The 17,156-nt window shown below is 37.3% G+C and overlaps 3 protein-coding genes, 1 non-coding gene and 1 pseudogene across 4 annotated transcripts; 1 reads left to right on the top strand and 4 right to left on the bottom strand.

Annotated features, from left to right (window-relative positions):
- Positions 1–347: 347 nt before the first annotated feature.
- On the bottom strand, positions 348–1,859 carry LOC117922607 (annotated as a pseudogene).
- Positions 1,860–2,620: 761 nt separating this feature from the next.
- Positions 2,621–4,216, bottom strand: LOC117922519 (protein JINGUBANG-like). Its single transcript, XM_034840650.1, has one exon. The coding sequence runs from the start codon at positions 4,181–4,183 to the stop codon at positions 2,837–2,839; it is 1,347 nt and encodes a 448-aa protein (XP_034696541.1). The 5' UTR covers positions 4,184–4,216; the 3' UTR covers positions 2,621–2,836.
- A 7,940-nt stretch (positions 4,217–12,156) lies between these two features.
- Positions 12,157–13,476, top strand: LOC117922647 (aquaporin TIP2-1). The gene is made up of 3 exons (XM_034840817.1): positions 12,157–12,346; positions 12,453–12,706; positions 12,865–13,476. Exons 1-3 carry the CDS (start codon positions 12,223–12,225, stop codon positions 13,234–13,236), a joined length of 750 nt encoding a protein of 249 aa, XP_034696708.1. The 5' UTR covers positions 12,157–12,222; the 3' UTR covers positions 13,237–13,476.
- A 1,530-nt stretch (positions 13,477–15,006) lies between these two features.
- Positions 15,007–16,782, bottom strand: LOC117922394 (photosynthetic NDH subunit of subcomplex B 3, chloroplastic). The gene is made up of 6 exons (XM_034840533.1): positions 16,500–16,782; positions 16,289–16,399; positions 16,134–16,190; positions 15,886–15,948; positions 15,241–15,303; positions 15,007–15,158 (listed from the first exon to the last, which is right to left on the bottom strand). Exons 1-6 carry the CDS (start codon positions 16,704–16,706, stop codon positions 15,084–15,086), a joined length of 576 nt encoding a protein of 191 aa, XP_034696424.1. The 5' UTR covers positions 16,707–16,782; the 3' UTR covers positions 15,007–15,083.
- A 214-nt stretch (positions 16,783–16,996) lies between these two features.
- TRNAN-GUU lies at positions 16,997–17,070 on the bottom strand. The gene has a single exon. It is a non-coding gene; the product is annotated as a tRNA-Asn (tRNA).
- Between the last annotated feature and the right edge of the window lie 86 nt (positions 17,071–17,156).

Raw genomic sequence — 17,156 nt, 5'->3', positions numbered from 1 at the left:
TAATCAGTTCAGTTAGTTGAGTGAATCCTACAATTCGCCAATGATTTAGTACTACTTAATGAAAACTGGGTGGGTCTGATCAGGTTGAGAGGATTATATTATTAACACTGATGATTAAATGATTTGGTGAGGAAGGGTTTTCCAGGTTGCAAATATGTTGAGGTTAGAAACTAAAGAGGGTGGTATTAATCCAGGTGAGGCAGTCCATAGCATTGAAAACCCGTTGAGTTTCATCAAAGTTGATCCATTAGGGCTTAAGCAGTAGGACAAGAAATGGTTCATGTACTTGGTACAAAGCTTTGTGGTGACCTCCACTAGTTGAGATTAAGGCTTTGTTGAGACTACTCAGGCAAAAAAATGAATTTTTCTTGCCCAAAAGGGTGAGACGCTAGAGTCCCTCACCTTGCCATTCTTACCATGTTGAAATCATGAATACAATTCTATTTTCTAAACAAACAACTATGTTAAATGACTAAATCAAAGCTTACATAGTATCAATTCTCTCTTATATCTCCTCTTCCCTTTTCTGCTAAAAATGGTTGCCTTGAAGTTTCTTCTCTACCCATGAAGGTGATAAAACTGGACTTATCTTGAACTCGATGTTTTCTGTCAACTGCTCGTTCACTTCTGAATCCTGCAAGTTCTTCTCAGTGGGGAACTTGACTCGCCATACCTTGAGAGTTTGATCTGAACTTACACTATAAACCAACAACCACATTACGATACTCTCCATTTCTAAAGCAGCAGCCAAGCATCTCACTGGCCCTTGATGTCTGTCAATGACCACAAGGCATGAGTGAAAATGGTTTTCGTCTCGTCTCCATATCTTTATGGTTGTGTCTCTGAGCCACTGAGGAGTAATTCCGTTACAGCCTCTAAGCAAAGAACTGCAAAATGATGACCCTGTAAAAATCCTCTATTGTTAAATCTGCCTGACATTCTCTCCTTCTTCCAGAAGTTTATAAGCCCATCTGATGAGCCAGAATAGAGGAAGCAAGTGTTTGGTGATGAACTCAATGCCAATGCATTAACTGGTGAAGGTTGGAATTTGAGTGTTGTGGTGAGCATATGTGAGCTTTCTCCATAAACCCTTCTCCATATTTTCACTGTGCCATCAGAGGAGCAACTGAAAACACATCCATCTTGTTGGTTGATGACAATTGCATTAACATGACCTTTGTGAGCTAAGAATGAATCGACACATCGGTTTTCTGAGACCTTCCAAGCTTTAACAGTCCTGTCCCATGAACCTGTATATAGAAGCTTTTCGACATGGTTGTAAGCTAGGCAAGTGATGTAGTCCTTGTGTTGATGGCTATTCTTTCTTGAAAATAAGAAGAACGGGCTTCTTTGAGGTAAGGTAGTGATCTTCTTTGGATGAAAACCTTCTGTAATGGACACATCCCACACACGAATTTTGAAATCACTATGGGTGGTAAAGAGCACCTTCCCATAAGCCAGGATGGCTCGAACTTCACCAGCATTAGCCTTGATGTGTCCTATCTTGGTGCAGTAGGGTTGCTCCCATGCATGGATTTGGGAAGTCTCTGAGCCAGTGAAAATAACATCACCGGAAACTGCAATTGCGAAGATGTCACCTTCATGGCGGTGGAGCGAGGCTAAGCATTGATAAAGAAGTGAGTTGGGGGAAGACATGTGTATGGGAGAGAGCATCCAAGGCGTCTCAGTGCTTGTAGCGCATAGTGGAATGGACATCACTGAAGCAGAGGATGCTCTAGCAGAAGCAAACTGAGAATTAGGTTCAGGGTCGTACACATTTTGATGGGCAGTAAAGCAGGCTCTACTAGGTAACCAAACACCATTCCTTTCTTCTTCCATCAAGCTCTGAAGTGTCCTCTTCCTATAGAATTCCATGGCAGATGAAAAGGGTAGAGACTGAAAGATGGAACTGAAGTGTTAAGCTTTATCTGCATGGTATTTAATTTGTAGATGTGCCTTTGCAGGGGGACCAGTTTAGGCTTTTAAGGGTATTCAAAGTTTCCCATATTAGGAACCCAGACCCTGTCAACCACACAATGACATTGCACAAGGGCTTTGCACTGCACAATAGTAAAATTTGGTGTAGAGATCCGGATATATATTCAGAGAGCACAGAGCACCACACCATGGACCACCACACCATGATGGAGGACTGCCATCAATTAACACAAAAACCAGAACAGTAGGTGACAATTGCCCAACCAACATCCTTTTGGTTGGATCTTATGACTTGATTTCAACAAATTAGTAACATGGAAGAAAACCCTTTCCCCAAAACCCTAGTAACAAACAATAATGGTGATATGCGCTTGAAAATTACGGTATATACATGGTTTTCTATTAGAAGTGTGCATTTCTGATGCCTGTTAGTCTTTTCTTCTTGCTTGAAGATGTCTATAACAAGCAAAACATCTTGGAAATTTTTATATGACAATGAACATGTTACCTGTTGTAGTTCTAATACTTGATAATCTGCGAATAACTAGTTTGCATGTGATATGAGAACATTTTTTATCTGTGAAAGAGCATGGTTGTTCTGGTAAGTTTTGCAATAGCTTCTTAGCAAGAAAGACCTGATAGGTGAAATTCTGTTAAGTTTAGGGCACATGAAGCATCTGTATTGGCTTGAACTCATTAGTCATTAGTACTATATTGCAATAAAGTTTGTGGAACTACCAAGAGAAATGCTACTCCGTAGTCAGAGTTTGAAGGCTGTACTATCACAGAAAAAGCTACTAGGTGAATTTAGTGGTTCAACCCAACAAGTACATCATATTTTAAGTCTAGGCCAACATGGTTGAATTCTACTCAATTTTTATTGTTCTACTCCTCACCCCTACTGAAAATGGTTGGCTTGAATCTTCTTCTCTACCCATGAAGGAGATAAAACTGGACTCATCTTACACTCCTCAATCTCTGTCTGCTGATCATTTGTTACTACTAATTCCTCCATTGCTGCCTTCTCTGGTGTCAAAAGTTTAACTCGCCATACCTTGAAAGTTCGATCCAAGCTTGCACTATATACCAACAACCCCTCGATTTCCAAAGATGCAGCTAAGCACCTCACTGGCCCATGATGTCCATCCATAACTGCCAGACATGAATGAAAGCAATGCCCTTCCTCTCTTCTCCACACCCTTATAGTTGCATCCTCAGAACCACTGAGGATTAATTCACGTATAGTTGCTAGACACAGGACGGCAAAATGATGACCTTGTAAGAACCCACAATGGTTGAATCGACCAGAAGTCTTTTCCTTATCCCAGAAGTTTATTAGGCCATCAGATGAGCCTGAATAGAGGAAACAAGAGCTGGGCGATGAGCTCAGTGCCAAGGTATTGACTGGTGAAAGCTGGAATTTCAGTGTCATGGTGAGGATATGTGAGCTTTCTCCATAAACCCTTCTCCATATTTTCACTGCACCATCAGAGGAGCAAGTGAAAACACACCCATCTTGTTGGTTGATCACAATTGCATTAATATGGCCTTCATGAGCCACAAATGAATCAACACATCGCTTCTCGAAGATGTTCCAAACCTTCACTGATTTATCCCATGATCCTGTGTACAAAAGCTTTTCTCCATCGTTGTAGGCCAGGCAAGAGATGTAGTCTTTGTGCTGGTGAGAGTTCTTCTTTGGAAACAAGAAGAATGGATTTCTGTGAGGTAAGGTAGTGATCTTCTTCGGTCGAAATTTCTCTGTAACTGAAACATCCCATACTCGGATTTTGCAGTCACCATGTGTTGTGAAGAGTATCCTTCCATGAGCCAAGATGGCTCGCACATCAGGAGAACTAGCCTTAATGTGACCAACTTCAGTGCAATCAGGCCTTTTCCATGTATGGATTCGGCTACTTTCGGAACCAGTAAAGATAAAATCCCTTGAAATAGCAATAGAAAAGACGTTACCTTCATATCGATGGAGTGAAGCTAAGCAGTGATAGAGAAGGGATGGGGAGGGAGATGCATGCATGGGGGAGAGCTTCCATGGAGTCTCGGGGCTCATGGGCGATAATGGGATCGATGTTGCAGAAGCCGAAGAAGCCTTAGGAGAAACAAAAGGGGATTCATGGGGTTCAGACACATTTTGATCAGTACTGAAAGAGAGGCTCCTGGTAAAATGCATGTTCCTCCTTTCTTCTTCAACGAAGTTCCAAAGGTTTCCTTTGCCATAGAACTCCATAGTAGATGAGCAAAAGGAATGGCAGATATGAATAGAATGTACACAGTTGAGAGTGAACAAGGGCTGACATATTTCTGCATATGTTTTGAATTTGTAGAGAAGGTGGTTGTGTGCAGTGGGCCAGTTTCTGCCTTTACAGCATTGAAGGGTTCACCAAATCTAACAGTAAGAAATCAATTTTGGGGTGGGAATCAGATGAGTTTGAGGAACAAAAAAAATGAAGAAATGAGATTTTCATAACCAAGATTTGACCCATAAAGCATTTCCTTACCAACACATGAACCAATAAACGTATGCTTTAAATGATGGTGCCATGGGGTCATTCCAATGGGCTTTTTACACATTCTAATTAACTTAGTGGGTATAATGTTGACCAGGATTTTGAATCATAAGAGAGATTTTAATGCAAAATCTGATTTTATTTAAGTTTTATATGACTGTTTCTGAATCAGATGAATCCACCACAACTGCCCCTAATTAGACTTGAAGACACTTGATGAGGTAACAACTCGATTTGACTGCTATCTCCTACCTCTCTTTTGCTTTATGCTTCCCAGCTACCTACCATAATAATCAAGTTTTTCATGTCTTTCGGTGTCCATCCATCCTCTTTTAAGAGCACTCGATTTCTTTCTACACTCTTGTCAATGATTAAGAAAATGATACTCCAATTCACGATGCGTCTATGTTAGAAAAGTGTTTTTGAAAATAGTTCCAAAAAATAGTTTTTAAAAATTATTTTCTAATATTTTATAAAACAAAAATTAATTTCGAAATCTAAAATATTTTTTAATATGTTTTTAAAAACATTTTTAGGATCAATTTTATTTATACTACTTTATTTCTAATCACTTTTTTATATTTATATAATTATTTTATAAAACAATTTTAAAAAAACAAATAAAAATAACTAAAAACAATTAAAAGATGTTTTTTTGAAAACATCTTATTTTTATTTTTGAAAAATATAAATCTGTTTTCCATTTTTTAATTGTCAAACGTAACTATTTTAAGACAATACGAAAATTATTTCTTTTCTCTTTGTTTTTTTCTTTTCTTTTCTTCTTCTCAAGCTTAAAAGTTTTCTTGGTATCAGGGCTAATCCATGGCATCACTTGGGCTTACCACCAGTACTGATAACATATCTGCATCCACCATTGCTCCAGAGACTCACCAAAATACCCAAACCACCCAGCAAGCCCAGAACCAACTCGTTGGTTCACAATCAGTTCTTCCTCCATTACCAAACTTTCCCTCCTTGAATCTATCTCTTACTGTGAAGCTTGATGAAAATAACTATCTCATTTGGAAAAATCAGCTACTCAATGCCATCATTGCAAATGGATTGGAAGATTTTATTGATAGTGCTCAAATGCAAACAATTAATCTAGACTTCACTACTTGGCATCACTTTAATAAGCTCATTATGAGCTAGATTTATGCCTCTTTGACTGAAAGGATGCTATCTCAAATTGTTGGCTATTCAACTGCTTTAGAGATTTGGAATACTCTCAACCAAATCTACTCTATCGTGTTCATGGCTTGTCTTTGATTAAGGTGGTGTTTGCTTTTTCACTTAATTTCAAATAGAACCTTAATACTTAATAGTGTTAAATATTATGTTGTTTGTTTTTGTAGTATTTTATTTCTATTAAGTATTAAAAAGTAAAGAAAAACCAATATGTTATTTTTTCTATTTAGAAAAAGTTACATATTTTAACATTTTCGTTTTAGTAAAAAGTTTATAATAAGTCATGAAAAAATAGAAAAACAAATAACCTAAATTGTGAAAATAAATTGTTTTCAGCAAAAAACCAAAAAAAAACAAACACCACCTAAGATTCGTGCTAAGATATAAAACCTGAAGAAAGGGGGAATGACTGCTATGGAATATATTAAAAAAATTAAAGCATCTCTATAATACTCTTGCTGCCATAGGTGAGCATGTTTCATACACAAACCGTCTTCTTTACTTGTTTGAGGGTGTTGACCCTACTTATAATCCATTTGTTACCTCATAATCAATTGACCTGATAAACCAAGCATAGAGAAGATACATAGTATGTTGCTTAGTTATGAGTTTAGGCTGGATTCACCAAATTCAGATGACTAATTGAGTTCTCTTCAAGCCAATTTGTCTCAACTCAACTTGAACAAAGAAACTTTCAAACTTAATTCCTTATACCATGGACATGGTAAATTTCCTAACCAGAACAAATATTCACCAAACCAACCCAGTCTCCTTGGCAAAGCCTTAGGCAACTCCCCTTCATCCTATTGTGTACCTACCACTCAATCCACCCCAAACAAGTCTAAACCTTAAGGCCAAATATGTGGCAAACTTAGCCACATAGCTAACATTTGTTATCACAGAACAAATCTGAATTACCAACCAGCCCAACATCCCCCTAAAAACTTCAATACGTTCTCTTTTCCCTAAACTAAGGCCACTAAGGACACCAATCCTCTAATGTCCAACATGATGTCTAGCAACATTACTACTTCAAATTTTGTGGTTGATAATAATTGGTACTTGGACTTGGGGGCAACTCATCATTTCACACCAGATTATTCCAAGTTGACTTCAGCAACACCATTCACAAGGTCAGATCAAGTGGCAGTTGGGGATGGTAAGAAAATTTCAATTTCTCATGTTAGATATGTTGCTCTTCCAAATTCTTCACATTCTCTTCTACTTAATCACATATGTCACACACCTATCATTTCAAATAATCTCATCATTGTGTCCAAATTGTGTAGAGACAATAAGGCCTTTGTTGAATTTCATCCTGATTATTTTCTTGTGAAGGATCAAGACACACATAATATCCTCCTCCAAGGACACATTGATTGTGGCCTCTACAGAGTTTGCTCACTACCATCCTCCTCATGCTAATCCATCTCACTTTCTAGCTCCAAAGCCCTCATCATTCAAACCAAAGATACAACATCTGGTATAAGTGTTTGGGTTATCCAGCTTTAGCTATAGTTCATAAAGTTTTTTTATATTTGTAATATTCAAAAACCAAGAGCTTCCAATTTCAATTTTTGTAATTCATGTCAGTTTGCTAAGAGTCATAGACTTCCTATTCATTTGTCTTAATCTTGGGCTGTAAGACCTTTTCCATTAATACATATAAATCTTTGGGGTGCTTCACCTATTCCTTCCATTATTGGTGTTAAATACTTCTTATTATTCACCGATGATCATACCAAGTTTACTTGGCTTTACTTACTTAACACAAAAGATAAGGCTTCTTCCATGTTTCTTAAATTCCAAGCTATGATTCAAACTTAATTCAATGCTACAATCCAATCTGTTCAATCTAATTGGGGTGAGGAATATAGGCCTTTCTCCAAATTGCTTGAGTCTTAGGGTATCTTCCATAGAATTTCATGTCTATATACTTCACAACAAAATGGTAGGGTAGAAAGGAAAATTCGCCATGTGGTTGAAATGGGATTATCTCTCCTAGCTCATGCTCATATGCTTCTCAGTTATTGGACCTTTTCTTTTCAAACTGCTTATTACCTTATCAATAGGCTGCTAACTCCAATTTTAGCTCACAAATCTCCCCACCTTCTTCTCTATCACACACCACCATCTTACTCACATTTCAAAATTTTTTATTGCTCTTATTTTCTTTTTTTACGACTTTTCAATGATAACAAGATGAAATTCCGGTCTCATGAATGTGTCTTCATCGGTTATAGTTCATAACATAAAGGTTATCCATGTCTTGATCACATCTCGAACAAAATTTATATTTCTAGGCCTGTTGTGTTCAATGAACTCTCTTTTCCTTTTTCTAATATTCAGTCTCTTTCTCCTTGTACAGCTTGTCCATCTTCTCCAATCATTATTCCTATTTTTCCTTCCTCTACTACTCATATTTCCCCTTCCATCTCAAACTTTACACCTACTTCCTCATTCTCTTCTTCTTCCTTTCCTTTCTTCTTTTCCATCTCTCCATATGTACCACCTTCTAATCCACTTATTGCAACCACCTCTTTACACAATCTCTTCCTCCACCATCACAACCTTTTACCTTTTCAACTCCCTTGGTAGAGGACTTGCATATCCCTCCAAAGAAAGTAGCCACCAACTCACAATGATCACCCCATGGTGACACAATCTAAGTCTGGACTTTACAAGCCTAAGCTATTTTTGAACAATATTGTAGGACCTCAAGTTAAACCAACCAGGCCATTACACATGCTCAATGGCAACAAACTATGCAAGTTGAATATGATGTTTTGATTAAGAATAAAACTTGGCACTTGGTTCCTTCCCTTGCTCATTGGAAAGTCAGTGGTTGCTAGTGGGTATACAAGCTTAAAGTGAAAGTTGATGATAGTATTGATTGATACAAAGCACGTTTGGTAGCTAAAGGCTATCACCAAATAGCTGGCTTAGATTTTTTTTGAAACCTTCAACCTGGCAATCAAGCCTGTTATGATTTGTGTGGTTCTCATCCTTACCATCTTTCAAGATTGGCTTGTCCAACAGTTAGATGTCCAAAATGCATTTCTACACGACTACCTTACCAAGGAAGTTTTTATGATGCAACCACCAAGTTTTGTTCATCTCAAATTCCCTAATCATGTGTGTAAATTGGAAAAAACACTCTATTGTCTCAAACAATCTCCCCATGCTTGGTTCACCAAACTTCGCCAAGCTCTTTCTCAATGAGGATTCACTAGTTCTCTTGCTGATTCTTTCATACTCATCTACAAGTCAAGTTTTGCTTTTCTTATAGTACTCATTTATGTCAATGATATCTTTGTCACAGATACTCATTCTGACTCTATTTCCCAGCTCATCCTTTCACTTGATCATCATTTTGCAATTAAAGATTTGGGACCCTTCACTATTTCTTAGGCATAGAGGTGCATTGTTTTGCTTCTAGTCTACATCTCAATCAGCATAAGTACATCACAGATCTTCTTACCTACACCTCCATAACTAATTCTAAGTCATTTCATTCCCTTATGGCTTCCAATTATGCTTAATTCATTCATGATGGGACTCTTCTTGAAGATGGCATTGCATACAAAAGTGTAGTTGGGGCTCTTTAGTACTACACATTAACAAGGCTTGACATTTCCTTTGTTACGAACAAAGCCTGCCAATTTATACATTCTCCTTTTGATGTTCATTAGCAAATTGTAAAACGCATTTTATACTATCCGAAAGAGACTTCTACTGATGTTGAATATGCTTCCAGCCCTGATGATCATCAAAGCACCAGCGACTACTACATGTTTATGGGCTCTAATATCATCTCATGGACTTCTACAAAGCAAAAAAGTTGTATCTGGCTCTACTGCTGAGTCTAAATACAAGGTTGTTGCAAATAGTGTCGTTGAATTGAGTTGGATTGGCTTTTTTTTCTCTAGAACTCAACATTGCCATCAACTCTATTCCTTATTTCTACTATGACAACATTAGTGCCAACTATATGATTGTCAATTCAATCTTTCATGGCCAAACGAAGCATATTAAGATTGACTTTCATTTTGTTAAAAAAAAATGTGGTTCACAAAACTCTTGTTATGGGTTATGCTCCCTCTGTCAATCAGCTTGTTAATTATCTCACCAAAGCTCTTCCAGTTCAGTGATCTCTTCGTTTTCGAAACAAACTCATAGTCATCACTAAGCTTCTGATGGAGTTTGTGGGGAGGGGGCCTGATTTATTTAACTACATTCAGGTTTTGGTTGTTCTATCCTAATAGGGTCTTGTGTACAGGCTGTTAGTCATATAATTTCTCTCTCTCTCTCTCTGACTTCTATTTTGTTTAAAATTTTAATTTAGGGACTCATGGTTGTAGGAATTGAACCGGAAACCAAGTGCCTCTTTCATACATTCCGGCATTGGTCCTTATCATGCCCTTAATTTCCACTGGGCCAAACCATTTCTTGACAATTATCTGACGAGTTCAATTCCCTGTTTGGGTCCGACTTCCACTGGGCCAGACCATTTCTTGACAATTATCTGACGAGCTCAGTTCCCTGTTTGGGCCCGCCTCCCTTCCTCTCCTGCATTTTCACTTATTTTCAACATTCATGCCAGCTATTGGCCGCCACGGACTTCTATTTTGTACATTATGCTGGTCTATGAATCATCTTGGAAACGCATGTGCACAGTAAGGGAGGAGGCCTTGTTTGGTTTGTTTTTTTTTTCTTTTTTTTTTTCTCTTCAATTTTAATTAAAGCTGTTGTACTTATTTGACTAAATTTGCTAAAATAATTCACAATTTCAAAGAAAAGTCCAGTACGAAAATAAAATAAATATATTGATTTTAATACACAACCTACATTTTAATTTATGCATAGTTTTGACAAACAAGGTATACCATTTGGGATTGCTGAAATCATCATATACTTTATTTGGAACTTACAAATCCGATCTAAAAAAAGGAGGCATGGTTACACCCTGAACGATAATGGAAAGAGCCCCCCACCCTTTGTTGGGTGTGATTCCGGAAGCAACTGCAGGATTGCTCTGTAATATCAGTCAGTCTCCACTCAACTGTGGCAGTAACATGAACTACTCTGTCTTCTTCCAGCCTTGGGTCTAACAATGTACATTATGTACAATACCCGCTGAGGAAGGTGGCTAGTATTCATATGTTGACACTGTCAACATTGATGGCTGCTCCCGCCTGGATGATGTGAAGTTTCTTTGGCCCTATCCTCCAAAAGAACAAAGAAGTTGCGTGCCACCAATGCAGACCATAATTGTGATATTCAAAATTAGGCTAGTAGCCTAATCCTTCAATTTTGTCATGTGACTTTCTCATTGGGAAAATGTTAGGGTATAATAGTATTATATCATTGAATAAAATATCTGAAAAATATCTCGATCTACGATCGTTAAATGAGGAAAAAAAATGATTGAAATCAAGATGTAAAAATATAAATAAATAAAATTAGGATGTAATCGACGAGACTTAAATACGTGCATGTGATACCATTAATGTCTTTTCAATAAGTAAAAAATAATATATACGTGATCAATTGATTAATGGAGTCTTTTTGTAAATATAAAAAAAAGTACATTTTTGTAGTATGATCAAAACCTTAGGGGTGTGGTCATACCCTTTCCATTAATTAAGGCCTTCACAGGCTTGTGACCAGTGACCACAAAATATTCACAACGGGGTGCAGATTTTCCAAGGTTTTGTCCTTGATCAATAGTTCTTCCAGGGAACAATGTATGGGGGGGACAATGTAGCTATTCCATTCTTTTGGTTTTCAGCGACATGGACCACAGTGTGATGGGCATCCCCATTAACCCAACTCTAAAAAATTTTGATATTTGCCTATTGAATGGACCATCCAGCCACTAAGCTTCTCATAGCTATTCACTACAACTTTTTGGTTCATCATCCCATAAGACAAAAGGATCCCATTAAACAATCAAATCCCGTTTTCTTTTTTGAAAAGGCCTCCAAATTAAATCAGCAAACAGGCCAAAAGCCCTAAAGATTCCTCCCTAGCTGCCGCTCTCAGTCGGCTATCTTCCATATTTTAAGCAGGTAATGACCAGCAAATCATCACAATTACATTAATAAAAGTCATAATCCCCATCAATTCTATCCACATATTATATTAATCCCGCAAAGTTTAGCCCATTCCCGGACATGGTCGGTGCAATTGGTGGCCCAGGGCTAGTCATGCCTCCATCACCTCCCTTTTTTTATATCATTTCCTTCTCAGAGGGCCCCATCAAACACCTTCTCTCGGCTGCTCACATGGACATTCATTGATGAGCTTCGCGACACTTCCATTAAAGCATGTTAGTGACAGCTAGGATTGCCAGAGAGAAACCGAATTGGATATGCATGGATATATTGAACATTTTCACATTCCTTTTTTCTTACTACAGTAACAAATATGTACGATAAGCCTTATAGCCTTATACAATATCCCTACGTCTTCTTCTATATATATGTGACCCTGAAAGGCTCTTGTGCTATCTCAGCCTTCTCCTATCCTCATCTCTTCATTCATCTTCAATAGTTGCTTCCAAAAAATGCCTAAAATAGCCTTCGGCCGCTTCGATGATTCCTTCAGTTTGGCCTCCTTCAAGGCCTACCTTGCTGAGTTCCACTCCACCATACTCTTCGTCTTTGCTGGAGTCGGTTCAGTCATGGCCTACAGTTAGTACTACTACTACTACTTTCATACACTATAAACATCTATAAGGACTAGTCAATGATAAACTGGATCAGTATAATTGAGTGTTTCTTCTTTCTTTGGCAGACAACAAGTTGACATCAGACGCTGCTCTTGACCCGGCGGGGCTAGTGGCGGTTGCTGTTGCCCATGGTTTCGCTCTCTTTGTTGCAGTCGCTGTTAGCGCCAACATCTCCGGTGGCCATGTTAACCCTGCAGTGACCTTCGGGCTGGTTGTTGGTGGTCAGATCACCATTCTCACTGGCATCTTGTACTGGATTGCCCAGCTTGTTGGCTCCATTCTTGCATGTTTCCTACTCAAACTTGTCACAGGAGGCTTGGTAAGTTTGGGGCTATGGTTAAAGCTCCTTCTTGAATTAGAAAGATTGTCCTTCCTGAACCCTATAGGTTCCTTGAGATTGGGTTTTGGTTGGTGAAGTTCAATGTAACCCTAATTATAAATGGCTTTTTTTTTCCTTTTTCTTTTTTTTTGTGGCAGACGACTCCCGTCCATAGTCTTGGAGCTGGGGTTGGAATCATTGATGCTATTGTCTTCGAGATCGTGATCACTTTCGGTCTGGTCTACACCGTCTATGCAACGGCGGTTGACCCGAAGAAGGGCTCACTGGGCATCATTGCACCCATTGCCATAGGTCTTGTTGTAGGTGCAAACATCCTGGCTGCCGGCCCATTCTCCGGTGGATCAATGAACCCCGCCCGCTCCTTCGGCCCCGCCGTCGTCAGCGGCGACTTCAAGGACAACTGGATCTACTGGGTGGGACCCCTAATTGGAGGTGGCATGGGAGGATCTGTCTATGCAATTATGTACTTGGGCTCTGATCATCAACCACTAGCGTCCAGCGAATTCTAAGCTGAGTTTTTTTCAGGAACTCAATTGTTTGTTGTTGTCTCAACCCATTTCCCTTTGAAATAAAAAGGAGGAAGAGCAAGTTGTGCTACTTCTTTCTTTTTGTACTTGTATTTTGTTCTTTGATCTTCTTCCATTCTCTCCCTTTTGGATTTGTAAAGCCCTTGCTTTGGTTCAAGCTGTGTAAAAGATGCAATTATGCATATGAATGAGGTTGGTGATGTGCAGCCACTTTGCTTTCTAGGTTTTTGTTTTTTTTCCCTTGTGGGTTTTGTTGTGGAGTGGAGTAGTGTGGCCCATCTATGTGTTAATAATGTAACCAACCCCCTTTGAACGTATGCCAATAATGGCTACAGGGCAGCCTAGTGGGGATTTAAAATAGAACAAATAAAATAAAAACTTATCATTTCAAAAGATGATTTTCAATTCACATTTGAAAATAGTTTCTAAATGATATATTTTAAAGAATTTTTCTTTCTTAAAGCAAGTGGTACCATACTACCATGCATGATGTATGGGCTAGGTTTGTTTGTATTGAGGGGAAAACATACTTTTCCAAGGTGGGAAAATTTCAATAATCAAAGGTGGCTATTGATTATTCAAAGGGGTGAGAGCATTTGAAAATTAAAAATCCATACTAGAAATAGGGAAAAAAAAAAGAAAAAAAAAAGAAAGAGGATATGCACCATGTCACATCTAAAATGAATTGTTAACATCAAAATAAGATGAAAGATTTGTGTAGTGGAGCTTTTTTTTTTTTTTTTTTTGCTTGATTATTAAGTTTGATTATGACTTATTATATAAGTTATAATAAAACTTCTAGGAGAATTTTCTAATCAAGTATAAAAGTCTTTGCTCCAAATAGATCATATTACAAGCCAATTGAAATGGAACCAAAAGATAATAATGTTATGTGATGGAATATAACCAAGTGCTTGTTTAGACTTTTTTACTGCAATCATCTTAATTTATAATTTTGCAATATGTGTACATTTATTTAGATTAGGACACAAATATTTATAACAAAACTGTTCACTGAGACAAAGTTGAATCCTTTTGAAATGGATTTTCTCTTCAAGTTCTTTTTTTTCCTTAAGTTGATTCTATGAACAATGGTAGATATTAGAAGCCTTTGAACAGAGGTAGTTCTAAGGATGACAATAGGACAAGTTTAGTACGGGTTACCTCATCACAACTTTGTCTCCTTTATTTATATTTATTTCCATTATTGTCAAAATAAAAAATAAAAAAATAAAAAAATGAGATGAGACGGGGTGAGGCAAGGTGAGTATAGGAAATTCCTATACCCACCCTGCCTTGCCCTAGCCCACTTAAATTTTTTCAACTTTTTTCAAAATTTTTATTTTTAAAATAAATATAATTTATAAATAAAAATATTATAAATATTTACAATTTATTTTTTTTTTATAAAAAATAATATTTTATTTATGTTTAAAAAGTTGAAAATGAAAACAATCAATAAAATTAATTTTTTATTTAAAATTATATATAATTGGGGGATGTGGTACGACAAAGTCATATCGAACCCATCCTAGGTTTTTAAAATTTTCTTAAACTTACCATAAACCTGTTTATCTTTATCCCAAACTCTTCTCATTGGGGACAGATGACTCATTCCATTACCATCATTGAGTAGCTCTCAAATTCAAACAACATGCGCTTATATAAATTCTTTGTTTCATTTCCATTTTTAACCTTCCATTCACCCATCATATTCCCATTGCATGCCATGCTAAAATAAAAACTTCAAAAAAAAAAAATCTCAAAGTTGTATTCCAAATTATATTAAATTTACATGATTAGAAAGAAAGAAGAAAAGAAAACTGTTGTCAAGTTTCCGAAGGCAATTCTTTTTCATAAGTCCATTCATGGGCTTTCCATTCGGGAAGTTGCTGGATCACCACCTGCATAAGACCCAAAAGGAGTAAGCAATTTGATTGGGCATGAACTAAGATTTGAGAAGTGGGCTTGAGTCTAATGACAAACCAGGCCTCTTGAGTCTGCCTTGCCCACTGTGGTTTGACAGGCAAGTCTCCAAGTTTTTGGGTTCTGCAAACAATAGCCCATTTAGCCAAACATAAGTCCTTTTAGATCACAAAAGAGCTTTTACTCCATAAAAACCTAATGCAACAAGGGTCTTATGATAGTAGTCTACATGTTCAATTATTCTTGTTCACACTCTTAAGCTTCAAGCTCTCATGCCAACCTATTAAGATAGCTTTGCTATCATTAAGTTAATATTAGTATTAGGGTAATTTACTATTAACCTTATCGACAAACAACACTAATAGCTCATTTGATAGTAATTTTAGGAAACGTTTTTAGTCTTTTTAACACTTAAAATTTTTTATCATTCAAGTATTAAAAATGTTAAAAACATTTTCTAGAATCACTTCTAAACGCACTCTAATAAGACCCTATTTAGATTGACTTTTGAAAGTCAAAAAATTCTTTTTTTCAATCATGAAAGTTTTAATTAATATTATTCTTTTTAAATTATAATTTTTGGCTTTTTCTAAAACCAAAAAAAAAAAATATTCAAAAAGGATTTTAAAATAAGATAGTCGAGTTAGCATCTCATTTCCACCTAATAAAATGTTTGAAGTTTATAGGCATTGTCAAAATAATTACCCTTCTGAGTTTTTCCTTCTCCTTGTCTGTCCGTGGGCTGAGGAGCTCCTTCCCTTCAATAACCTATAGACAAGAAAAAGGAAAAGGGACCATGTGAAAAGAGGACCTAGGGTAACATACCCATCTCTAATTTTGAACGTAGGATTTATATCATATGAAATAATGATAATTCATAAATACCCACTACTGTATTTGCATAATTCCTCTAAAATAAATTCCAAAATTGCTTATAAATTCATAAAAATCACCTCCACAATGCAAGTCCCACAGGTTCCCCCTCCTCCACAATTTAACAGAGGCCTAGCCTGAAAACCAATATACAACCAAACCACTTGGTACAAAAGCACACAAAATCATAATGGTACACACATACATATACCGTATATGAGTCAAGAATACTTACATACGGTCCGTATAAATCAATGTTAGAATCCAACATTATGTCCCTAAGTTTTTGGCCACCACATGCTGATCGGAAATGTACATCCGGGGTGCCATCAGGGAGCAACACTGACTGAAAACAAACCACAATTCATACTAATTAAGTTGCCACTGCCTAAGGGCATATGAAAAACAAAATTCAAGAAAACTATCCGTTAAAATTCAAAACTTACATTGACAAATGCAAAGTTGACGGAAGGTGGTTCATCTGATGGGGTAGCCTGTGACTGGCTTTCTGGGATGGTCCCAATGGCCTTGATTTTGGGTTTAGAGGAGGAAGGAGGGTTGAAGGGTTTAAGGGTTTTGTGGGTTTTGGAGGTGAAGTTCTGGGTGAGTGAGAAAGAAGATAGGCCATATGAGTTGAGTTGAAGAGTACCCATTTGAAGAGAAGTGGAGGGGGGAGAGGGGGTGTGGATTGAGATTGTTTTGTATTGGTTAATTGGATATTTGCATTTGGGGTTGGAGGATGGCTTGTGTGGTGGTTCTTATATTTATCTTATCTGTTTGTGATGTGGGGGGACCCTAAGGAGATAGGTCTTAACCGTTGATCAAGAGAATGGAAGGTGATGATTGGAAAGGGGAGAGAAGAAGTCAACAGGGCGGAAGGTAGTGATTGGAAAGGAGAGGGAAAAAGTCAACATAATGAAAGGTTGGGAATGGGAAAACAAATCGCTAGAAGAAGGGCTTGAACCTTCGACCTTGTGGTTAACAGCCACACGCTCTAGCCAACTGAGCTATTCCAGCTTTGTGGTGGCAATGCTAATTGATTATTATTTATCATATATTAAATTATTTCACTCTATATTTTAAATTGATTTTACCTGCCGTCA

The sequence above is a fragment of the Vitis riparia genome, chromosome 9 (assembly GCF_004353265.1).
Source record: "Vitis riparia cultivar Riparia Gloire de Montpellier isolate 1030 chromosome 9, EGFV_Vit.rip_1.0, whole genome shotgun sequence".
Lineage (NCBI taxonomy): Eukaryota > Viridiplantae > Streptophyta > Magnoliopsida > Vitales > Vitaceae > Vitis > Vitis riparia.
This window is presented reverse-complemented; position numbering and strand designations above follow the sequence as displayed.

Bases quoted from the DNA above. Each gene is read 5' to 3' on its own strand.
- LOC117922519 (XM_034840650.1), bottom strand. From the start codon at position 4,183: ATGGAGTTCTATGGCAAAGGAAACCTTTGGAACTTCGTTGAAGAAGAA.
- LOC117922647 (XM_034840817.1), top strand. From the start codon at position 12,223: ATGCCTAAAATAGCCTTCGGCCGCTTCGATGATTCCTTCAGTTTGGCC. The intron at 12,347-12,452 runs ACAGTTAGTACT...TTTCTTTGGCAG, and splicing joins AGTCGGTTCAGTCATGGCCT to ACAACAAGTTGACATCAGAC. The intron at 12,707-12,864 runs GTAAGTTTGGGG...TTTTTGTGGCAG, and splicing joins AACTTGTCACAGGAGGCTTG to ACGACTCCCGTCCATAGTCT.
- LOC117922394 (XM_034840533.1), bottom strand. From the start codon at position 16,706: ATGGGTACTCTTCAACTCAACTCATATGGCCTATCTTCTTTCTCACTC. The intron at 16,400-16,499 runs GTAAGTTTTGAA...GTTTGTTTTCAG, and splicing joins TCAACTTTGCATTTGTCAAT to TCAGTGTTGCTCCCTGATGG. The intron at 15,304-15,885 runs GTAATTATTTTG...TATTGTTTGCAG, and splicing joins AGAAGGAAAAACTCAGAAGG to AACCCAAAAACTTGGAGACT.